Here is an 11,441-nt window from a genome sequence, read left to right as displayed (position 1 = left end):
TGGTAGGTGAATACTCCAGAACTGTAAATGCAGCCATCTTTCTAATCTCTGAAGAATGCATATACAGAATTAACAAAACTAATCAAAAGGTCTGAAGGGTGTGTTGAAGGAATGTTGAAGTGTTTTATTATTCTCTAATGCACACTTTCCTAATGCCAATTATTCTATGTCTGTATTTCCAGATGGTAAAGTTTAATGTTCTGACAACCAACATATCATTTAACGGATGGAATTTTTATTTGATAGACACCAAATATGATACAAATTCTATTAACATATCTCTCCCATGAGCCTTTGGCTCTTTGTAAAGTAGGTGTGTTTAATGACTAACAGAATCACCCCATACTTCAGTGTAATCACTTTAAGAATTTAAGAATGCAACTGCTTTATAGTAAAAATTATAGGTGATGGATAGAGTTGAGAGCTTGAGCTAAAGCTCAGGCTTGGTTCAAAAAAAGCCAGACATAGAGATGTGTATTACTTCTAGACTGTTTTACAGCTGGTTTACGACAGCCATTGAGACTAGGTCCATTAAGAGTCTCTTGCAGATACCAGCCTAAGTAGAGTTTGATAGTTCTGTCTGTTTTCCTTTCTAGCTGATCTGCTTTGTGGCAATTTGTTTTAAGCTGGACTGTTTTGTTCTGTCCAATGTCTAGCACAGACATGAAAAATTAGGTTGGCATTGTGTTCAGTATGACTTCCGCATTCCTTCCTCAAACCTCATTTTTGTCACATCTACTGCTTATGAGTGGAAGCAGATATATAAGTTGCAAAATATGATTGCTACTCTTCTGGCTTTAATTAAATTGCTAGGATTTCCTTGATTTTTATCAGCTTGACTTATTGACACAGTTTTCCAGAGCAGAGTTTCAGTGAAGTGCTTCACAGAAGTCACAAATACTTTATTAGTGTGTTTTATGGTGACATCATTTGCGGAAATTAAAAATGCAATAACATTTTATATGGACCACTGGTGCATAAACTACAAGTCACACTTTGCAAGTCAGGTTTTTTTCAATGATTGTAAAAAAAAAAATGTACATTGTAACATATACATTTCAAGTGACTTTAGGTTCAAAGTTGTATCCATACACATAGTTCCTTTGGCAATATTTTTATGAACATTTTAATATAAAAATAGATCAAATTTTTCAATATTTACAAACTTATTACAAGTACACAGTATTTATGTTTCATCACTACCAAATGGCAAGCCATGTGTGAGATCAGAGCAAAAACACAGTAAAAAATTAAATACTGCACATTTCATAAAAATTACAGAGACATCAAACAATATTTGTTTGCAAATATCAAATGGTATTGACCTGGCAGGAATGCTATTCCACCAATTATTTGATTTAAGGCACATTGGGGGGAAATTATCAAGATTTTGCACATATTACTCTGGGTCTGCATCAAGTTACTAGATTAAAAACATCTAAAAATGTTTGATTGTTTAAAAAATGTTTGTTTGGTTGAATTGTTTTGTACAGCACCAGAGTCAAATTTTGATAGATTCCTCCCACTGTTTGAGTGAGGGTAAATGTGCATGTGTAAAATAAATATACACACACACTGTTCACTATTTATCCAGGTACAAGTACACTTAAATATTGAAGGTATGCTTTGTATCTATGTTAAGTTTAAAAAAGAATAATGGAAAATAATTTAACTAGAATATAATTTCATATGATATAAAGATGATTGTTAATATTATTATTATTTTTATCATTTTTGGCTGGCAGCCAAAGATATTTTGTGGTAATTGGGCTACACCCTAGAAAACTTGCAAAACTGGGAGATTCCAATGCAATCAAGATAGGTTTCTTGGTTGACTACCAAATGGATATCCAAGTTTCATAATATACACAAACCTACCTAGAAGTCTAGGGAAGGAAGCATGCTTGAGTGAACAACATCAAACAGCATTGCTTTGGGAACCATAAGTGATAGTTTTCAAGGTTTTTCAAGCATGAGATCAGGTAAAGTGATAGTTTTTGAGGTTTTTCAAGCATGAGATCAGGTAAATCATTACAGCACTGAGTGACCAACCTACTAAAGATTTATTTGACTATAAAAACCTTGTTTTTTTGTCAAACATCCAGTAAGGCTAAAGGCCAATCTGAACAGATTGGCTGTTGGAAGTAGACACGGGCCTTTAGTAAATCATCCCAGATGCATATTGTCATTAGTTGGAAGAGCACCTTTCATTTTTTTCAAACATACTACTGACTTGCAATATTAGTAGTGGGAATTACTCCTAATCATAACTGTAAATTACAGTCAAGGTAAATGGATGAACAGTATAGTCGTTTTCACTGGAAAATATCCAATGGCATATACAGGATATTCAAGACCTTATTTTGTGAAGCTATACTAATTTGTTACTCAAGTAACAAGAAGAAAATTTGCAATAAAAGATATTTAAAAATCCTTGATAATTATGACACTGGAAGACTGTAATAAATAATTCAATAGACATCATTTGAACTATGGCAAAGAAAGTGCTGTAGGACTTCTTGTACCTAAATAAAGAATATATATCATTTAACAATGGTCAATAACTTAAAACTCTTAGAGTTATGCAGCCTCATTTACACAGATTGTGGTTCTCCAAAACTGGTAAAAGGAGTCAAATTGTTTTACACTAAAGTTCATCCTGTTCACAGGTAGTGTCATGTGGTGGCACAAATCTGGTGGTGCCAGGGGACTTAAAAATTGGCATGGTGATTTCTTGGAGATCAGGAAGTCTACCCGATCTTGATATTGTTATTGTCCTGCTTTCATAGTCTTTGGGTAGCACTTTGACATTCTGTAGACCCCCTACTTTTTGGAGGTGTGTTTGAGCTGGAGATGATTGGTAATAGTTATCTCTGTGCAAAGGGTCACGTGGTAAAGAGGTGCTTTTGCAAAAGCTGGAAACTGAGAGCTGCCCTGTGTGTACTGCTGGCGGATGAACATTGGGTGGTCTGCCACATGAAGGACTCCAACAGCGATCAGAATGGCCTAGGATCTTGCACTCGGTTGTACAGGCCCAAAGTCCTAAAACAGAAGAAGTAAATGAGTTGAAAAGCTGTATCTATACTGAAAAAAATAATCTGTATGTCTTTGCCTCTGCTGCAGTAAAGAGGTGTAAGAATCATAAAATTCCATGACCAATGTACACAATTAATACATATGAAAAATACTCAGCCTGACAGCAGCTACAGTCAGTTAGTAAACATGCCTATAATGTAGAAATACATCTGTGATAAAAGTGTGACATTTGGCACATTATTTCATAGTATAAAATACATGTAGGCATGTTTTTTTTTGCTGTAGCATCCTACTAATCATTACAAGTTATCTATTTTCTGTTGTATATAAAATTTCTATTTACATAAAGTATTCTTATTATATTTTTCACTAATTCCTATTATTGGAATCAGCCATTATTGTATTCCTGAAATGAAATCAAAGACTTTTCACAAACGTTTTCAAAGCAGCAACACGGTAACTGTCATTCTCGAAAAGATGTCATAACCATAACCGGTCTCTCTGTATAAAACTATAAAACAGACTTAGAAGGAGCTCTAAAATATTCAATTATATCCTGTAACATGTTGTATATATACATTAAATAGGAAAAAAAAATATATATATTATAAATATATATATATATATATTTTTCTATTTAATGTGTGTGTGTGTATATATATATATATATATATATATATATATATATATATATATTGCTCTATTTCTAAATATGTCATATCACTGCAATCCTGAACCTGCTTTGTTCTGCATTTCCAAAAAGGGGGAATATCCTTTTGGGAATATATATATATATATATATATATACATATTCCCCCTTTTTTAGAAATGCAGAAGAAAGCTGGTTGCGGTGATATGACAGATAAAGCAAAAAGTAGATGTATTTGGGATTATGTTTACTTATAAAGACATCCTTGATGTGGCAATGTGTTTTGGCTACCAAATTAATAAATGCATTCCGGAAATGTTTAAAATCTATATCATTCATTGTTGGGCAAAGACTTGGACATTTTCAAGGAATATACACACTGTTGTGTATAAATGATATACAATAGATTTAGTAATCGGTGTAACAGGTTTCACATCACAACAATGGACCTTTTTTCCCTGGTTAAAGCGGAAATGCAATAATCCTGTAGTTGGCTAAACAAATAATGTATACATATACCCCCCCCCCCATACAAAATGACCAGATTGAAAAGATAAGTTTCAACAGAAGACCAAATCAGTCTGTTCTAGAGGTAGTAGGGGTCACAAACAGCTTTTCTCCGATCTTGCTCTCAGGCAGACTAAACTTACTGCTGTAGCTGGAGATCTCCACAAACAGATGTGCAGACCTGGCAATGTTAAGTCTAAAGAACACTGTCCTTAATGATATCTCTAAATATGATCAAAGGACACTTACCAGTCTGCATATGGTTAATGAGATCTTTCTTCAGAGCATCAGCACTGATATCAGAGTCGCTGTCATTGAAGTCACTATCCCCCTTGCCACTGTCCTTTCCACTGAATTTTTCTGCTTCTCGGATGGATATGGTATTGAATGAATGTCCCTTCCACACTGTCACTGTAGGTCCTGTCTCCTTCCCGAAGCTAGGAGCTGAGGCATAATTCTGCAAGAGAGAATACCATTACAAGCCTGATTCACCCAACCACCCCACCCTTCCCTGCCATTCCAGGCACCCAGTCCATCCTCTTACCTCACTGTTAGTGGTCCTCAGTCTCTTCTGGGTGTCATACAGACATGTCCCAAAGGTGTCTTCAGTGCTGGGCACTTCTGGGGTGACTGCTGCTTCTGTTCCAGTGAAGGGGGTGGCATTGGGAAAAGGTCTGGCATCAAAGAGGTTGGCTTTCTGATTATCAATAAGCTCCTCATCTGGATCTGCTTTTTCTAACTCAGATATGTCTCTTTCAGTCTTGTTACCAGCCTTGTTCTCTTTCCTCCGTTTATTGCATGTAGTAGCAATAGTGATGATGGCCGCTAGGAGCAGGGTGCAACTGCCAGCAAGGACAATGATCACAATCAAGGGAATGTCCCAGTGGGAAACTTTCTCCTCCAAGGAACTTGGCTGCATGACTTCATGATTGACTGGAGGAGTGGCAGCAGTGACCAAGAAACTGACAGTAGCAGTATTAGCCAGAGGTGGTCTACCATTGTCAGTCACTGTGATGATGGTCTTGAACACCTGCCCCAGGTCATCGCTGACATCTGCAGTGAGGAAGACCTCCCCTGTAAGCTTGTTGATGGTAAACAGATTTCTCCCTTCTTCTGAAAGGCTGAAAGTGAGATCAGCATTAACCCCTTCATCTGCATCTCTGGCTTTAATTTGAGTGACCAGAAAGCCATGAGGGGCTCTGGCTGGGATGACCACCTCTGAAGATCCATTGGACAGCGCAGGGCTGACAATCACAGGTGCATTATCATTTTGATCCACTATCCTGACCTTGATGATAGCGCTGCTAGTAAGCTGGGGAGATCCTCCATCGCTCGCCTGGATCCTGAGGTCCAAGTTCTTGAGAATCTCATAGTTGAAGGTTCTCAGAGCATAGACAGCCCCGGTGGCCGGATCTAGAGACACATAGGTGGAGATCGGAGCCCCCATAACTTCGGAGTCTGCCAGTCTGTAGATGACTTTACCATTGTGGCCAAGATCGGGGTCCCTGGCCACCACTGTGGTGATGTAGGCTCCGGGGGCATTGTTCTCCATGACGGACACTTCATAGACCGGCTTGGCGAAGACAGGAGCATTGTCATTCTCATCGCTCACCCTGATGGTGTATTGTTTAACGGTTTTAAAGGGAGGAGAGCCCAGATCCTCGGCCACCACGGTCAGGTTGTACTCGGCTATCTTCTCTCGATCTAGAGGGGAGGTGGTGACGATCATGAAGCTATCCTCATAGGCTTGCTGTAACTTGAAGTGTTCGTGCCCATAGAGAGTGCAGTGGACCTGGCCGTTGGCTCCCGAGTCCCTGTCCGTGGTGCTGATCAGCGCTACAAAGCTGTCCTTAGCTGCAGCTTCGGTGATATAGGCTACTCCCGCACTGATCGAGGTCAGGGGGGTGATGGTGATGGCAGGGGCATTGTCATTCACATCTATCACATGCACGATGACTTTACAGGTAGCCGTCAATGGGTTCGGACCCAAGTCCTGAGCCTGCACATCAAACTCATAGGTCTGCTTAGTCTCAAAGTCAACCTGACCTTCAAGTGTAAGTCGGCCAGATTTCGGATCGATCTTAAAAAGCTGACGTACCTCTGGGGACACCTGAGGACTGAAGCCATAGACGATCTCTCCATTGGCACCTTCATCGGGGTCAGCAGCATTGAGATCCAGCAAGAGGAACCCTACAGGGGCATCCTCCATCAAGTCCACGGTGACAGCGCTCCTCTCAAACACCGGGCTGTTGTCATTAAAGTCCAGCACCCGGACATTAACCACTGCACTGCCAGAGCGGGATGGGCTCCCCCCATCCATGGCCACCAGCTCCAAGGAGTAGGCAGACTGGCTTTCCCTGTCCAGTTCCTTCATCAGGACCAAGTCTGCATATTTCACCCCATCCGCCCTGGTCTGGACGTCAATGCTGAAGTGGCTGTTGACGGAGATCTGGAAGGTCTGGATGGAGTTGGAGCCTACATCTTCATCCATGGCTATCTCCAGGGGGATCCTGGTCCCCACCGCTGCGCTCTCAGACACATCCACAGGTATCTCCTGGCTGGGGAAATGGGGGCTGTTATCATTGATGTCCCTCACCTCCACCTCCACATGGATCAGCTTGAACTGCTCCTTGGAGAAACTGACCACGTCCAGAGCCAGGATACAACTGGGTGACTGTTTGCAGATCTGCTCCCGGTCTATCCTCTCCCCAATACTCAGCTGCCCATCGCTTTCTCGGACTCGGATCAGAGAGCTGTTGAACTGTTTCATCAATCGGAAACTTCCCTCCCCAGAATGGCTCAGATGTAGATCTTCTGCTAAAGTACCTATGACTGTGCCAGGGTCATCCTCTTCATAAGTCCTGTATCTCATAGTCTTACAGGTAGATAATGCCACCAGGGCCACCCAGCAGAAGAGCCTAAAGGGACAAGTCCAGGATCTTCCCTTTAGAAAAGTCATTGTGTCAAGTCTTAGGAGCAGTGAGGATGGGATGGAGTGCGGTGCAGAGCCCTTATAGAGCCTGCCTGCATGTATACCGTCGTGTAGTACAAAGTGTCCCTGACACCCCTCCTTCTCACTCAGTCTGGAGTTCTCAGCGGCTCTGGACACTCTTCAGGGGGTTTTATAAGCTCAGACATGCAAATGAGCTGGAGGAGCAGCCAATCACAGATCTGCCTTTGACAGCAGCCTCTTGAATTCTTCCCATAGCACTGATTTAACCATTTCAAGGAGGTAAAGAGGAGCAATGAATAGAGGTATCACGTGGTGGCGGGCTATTAAGCAACAAAGGGGGTTATTATTAAAAAAAACCTTAAAGGGAAACAAGAGAAGCTTCTATTGTCTGCCTTAGAATGCGTTTGCACCATTGTTATCGCAGCGAGGATTAGGCGATCGCGGAGACGTAGAGGAGAAAACTTGAGCACTTTGTAAAACATGAAGCTATGAGATATGACATAGAACAAGTGCATTACCGGGCACTTATTGCTACTTTAAAGTGTATGTAAACTCTAACAATACATTTCTCTTCAGCTGGCCATACATTAAACCATTTTCTTCTTCAATTTCCTTTAGATTTACCTTCAGGACCTGCCCGATTGCATACAAATTGAAAGTGTTTAGGTTTGACCGCATATTATTTGATTTTGGTAAATCAAAAGGAAAATTGTACAATGTATGGTCAGCCTTATTTGCTCTCTTTTGATTCCAACTCCAGGAAGCTTGAAAATTCATCCCTTGCAGCAAGGGTTAACTACTTGTTTAGGCTGGCCATACATTATACAGTTTTAATTTAGATTTACCAAAATCACATAATATGAGGTCAAACCTAAACACTTTCAATTTGTATGCAATCAGCCAGGCCCTTGCACTACATAGTTGAAGATAAATCCAAAGGAAATTGAATAAGAATATTGTATAATGTATGGTCAGCCTAAGGTCCAGGGGGCATAGGAAAGACTTTCTTGCCTGATCCTCCAATCTCTCATGCTGCTAGATTGGTCCCTGAAGCATTTTCTTGGCATGCTCTGGCATTCTAAGGTTTTGACATCATCTAGAACAATGCAGGAGCCATAGCCCTGGGTTTGGTGAGAGGACACCAAAGGACTGTCCACCACATAGGGGTGCACATCTGCAGGGGGGAGCAGAGCATCAGGTAAGTAAAAGTGATTTTACTCTCCCCTATATCTTAACCCTTTCAGTACATGGGTATTTTCAGATTTCCCAGATTTAAATATAAAATAAATATACCATTGAAATTCTTTTGTTTTTTTGGAATTCATTTTATTCAGAAATGTTTTGTACAAACAGGTAGGAAAGGTCACATTTATCAAATATAGATATAAGTGCATGACAGCATTTTGTTTAACAGTATCTGTTCAATAAGTGCAAAAAGTAGCTGTTCATCCAGCCAGAAACCTTCTGTACTCTCTGCCTATGGACTGTTACCAGTTAGCATTGCTCCCTGCTAGTTCATGGGACTATAGATCACCTCCCCCTGTTATGGAGAAGAGAGGGAGGTCTCATATAGTCCTAAGATAGAGTTATGTAGTCTTAACACACTCCCTTCCTATGGTGACAATGCTGGTCAGTACAGTTGTCACCCTAGGACAGGAGTGTGTTAATAGCAGGACTGGAATGTTGAATTAAAGTGAAAACAACCACCACATCTAAGGACTGGTAAGCTGAAATGCCATCAATTATTGTTCTTGAATTTAAGTACACTTAAAGATCTGCCTGGTTACAGAGGCTCCATTTTATGAATAATGATCATAACAGATTTCCTTCCTAAATGAGATTGAAGGATTACCCCGAATTCATTTTCTTCAAACCTGCACCCATTAGTGATTCAGTCGCGTGAGAGCCGATGATCAGAGCTGCAATTTGCTTTTTAGCCAGCCGGGGTGGGTTAGTATGCATGTCACTGCCCAAGTGGCTTTCTTAAAGCCTCGGACACTGGCAGGCCGAAGAAAGAATTAAATGTTCCAAATAGGATTTAGGAGAAGCTTGAGGAGATTTGGAAAGGTTTCAAAGATCAGGCTGTATCAAAGGCTTATGAAGCCCTCGTTAGCTCCAGCAGGAGAATGGCATGGCAGGCTATCCCATTGGAAGCACCGACGTCTGTATTATTCCAACATGACAGGCGCAATGGAACAAAGTTGAACAGTTTCCACAGAGGAATTGGACTAAGAGGAATATAATGAGCCAGCGCCACATGTATCCATTCTGCTCCCCTATTCAGGCCCAATCATTGCCATAACTCTTTGGCTAAATGATGATGGGTGCTGAATAGGGCACAATGCCTCTTACCTATTAGAATGCGTTTAGTAAGAGATCCCTCCTGATGCTCTGTTCCGCCTATTTAGGGGATTTTCTTTTCTTGTGCTAACAGGGCCTCTCTGGGAAGTTACAGCAGTCTCCTTCCAAGAGTACAAAACCCCAGTAGGGGGCTTCAACCTGCCATGGAGCTACAGACTCAACCATCTGCCCCATAAGACTTATTACATAGTGCAGGGAATCTCCAGCTTTTACTAGACTTAATGTACAGTAACTTGCTGCACGTGTATCACACATTTCATCCAACCCCCCTTCTATCTCCACACCAGGGGGCTTCCCCCATTCACATCTATGATTCTCCAAACTGCACACGCGCTCCACAGATTACTAGCAATGAGCCTATGCTGAACCCACAGGGATCCAAGACCCTTCATAATCTCCTTGTAGCCCTCCATTCTGGAATACTGATACATCTGACCTGTTTGATCTTCTATGTGAACTTTATATAGCCTTTCCTGCATCAGTCCAGTCCAGCTTAACCAAATACAAGGTCTATGCAGGTGATCTGCTATATAGAACCAGTCACATCTGTCACCCATGTACTATGAAGGCAAATGTTAGAATGAAATGCTATCAGCCTATCAATCCAATAGGGGGCAGTGGGATTGCTTTAGAAGAAGGTATACAGTGCCTCATATCATGTTGTACTACTAGATTGCTTTTCACATCTGATGCTTTTGGGTGCACTTTTTAAACGCATCTGCAGCGCATGCACAGTAAAAGTCAATGTTTTCTAATCACCCTTGTTCACACCATTGTGTTCAGTTTCAGTGATTTAAAAAAAAGTACAGTAAAGGCTGATTTTTTTTTTGCAACAGAACGTGCATAAACGAAGGGGAAAATGTTTACATGCTGAATAAAGATCTTTGAAGTGAATGAAAAAAATAATGCTAAAAAAAGCAGCATATGCATGACAAATGCACCTAAACGCACATGCAGAAATGTGCACTGAACATGAAAGTGGTTCTCAAGGCAGAAAGTTTTTTACCTTTATGCATTCTATGCATACGCTGCTGTGTACAGCTTCCCCCCAGTCCCCTTGTTTACTTATCTGAGCCCAGTCTCGATCCAGTGATGTGCACAAGACCAGAGTTTCTCACTGCTCTTTCTCCTCCTTGGCTCAGGCACAGCAGCAGCAGCAGCCATTGTCTCCTGCTGTTGTCAATCACAGCCAGTGGGGAGGGAGTAGAGGGTGGGGCACACAGAGATGGCTCAGAAGAAAGCATGCATGAGTGCCCCCATAGCAAACAGCTTATTATGGGGGTACTCAATGGGGGGAGGGGCCAGGAGCTCCAGTGAGGGACCCCAGAAGAGGAGGATTGGGGCTGCTCTGTACAGAGCTGGTAAGTATGACATTTTTGTTATTTAAAAAAAAATAAAACTTTATTCTTTACAATCACTTGATGTTTGTGGTGTGGAAGTTTGTGTTTATTTTGCACACTAGAAGGCATGTCAGACCCTTAATGGAGGCAGGATTTTGGGAGCATATTCCTACTTTATGTGTCATAGAGTGGAGATTATTAAAGTGTTACTAAACCCAGGACCTTGCATCCACTATATCTGGTCTCCCACAGTACACAGAACATGGAAGTGCAATTATTTTAGTAAATATATACTGCTAAATACCTTTTATCATCAGCAGTTAAAGCAGTCTGGTCAGCAGAGCATTATTTAAAGCTTGTAGGAAGAGTTTTCTTTTTGCTCTAGGAGGATGCAGAACCCCTGATCTCTGTCTGGGCAGTGCTGATGGGAGAGTGCATGTGATCAGCACAGGGTCAAAAAGAAAAAAAAACCCTCTTTACCAATACGCACCAAACTGAGCATGTGCAGAGTGTCTCCACATGATATGTCTTATCAGGAGATAAGAGGGGGACACTGGAAGAAGGGGAGGATCAGAGAAGTAAGGATCAAACAGCA

The 11,441-nt window shown here is 41.2% G+C and overlaps 1 protein-coding gene across 1 annotated transcript; it reads right to left on the bottom strand.

Annotated features, from left to right (window-relative positions):
* Positions 1 to 867: 867 nt before the first annotated feature.
* On the bottom strand, positions 868 to 7,274 carry LOC149469669 (protocadherin-8-like). The gene is made up of 3 exons (XM_089668797.1): positions 4,737 to 7,274; positions 4,442 to 4,649; positions 868 to 3,042 (listed from the first exon to the last, which is right to left on the bottom strand). The coding sequence occupies exons 1-3, from the start codon at positions 7,149 to 7,151 to the stop codon at positions 2,648 to 2,650; spliced, it is 3,018 nt and encodes a 1,005-aa protein (XP_089524923.1). The 5' UTR covers positions 7,152 to 7,274; the 3' UTR covers positions 868 to 2,647.
* Positions 7,275 to 11,441: the final 4,167 nt, after the last annotated feature.

The sequence above is a fragment of the Staurois parvus genome, unplaced genomic scaffold (genome assembly GCF_062004578.1).
Source record: "Staurois parvus isolate SC_StPar_1 unplaced genomic scaffold, SC_StPar_1.0 ptg000064l, whole genome shotgun sequence".
In the NCBI taxonomy this organism is placed as follows: domain Eukaryota; kingdom Metazoa; phylum Chordata; class Amphibia; order Anura; family Ranidae; genus Staurois; species Staurois parvus.
Note: the sequence above shows the minus strand (reverse complement) of the source record. Positions and strands in the feature narration are given on the sequence as shown.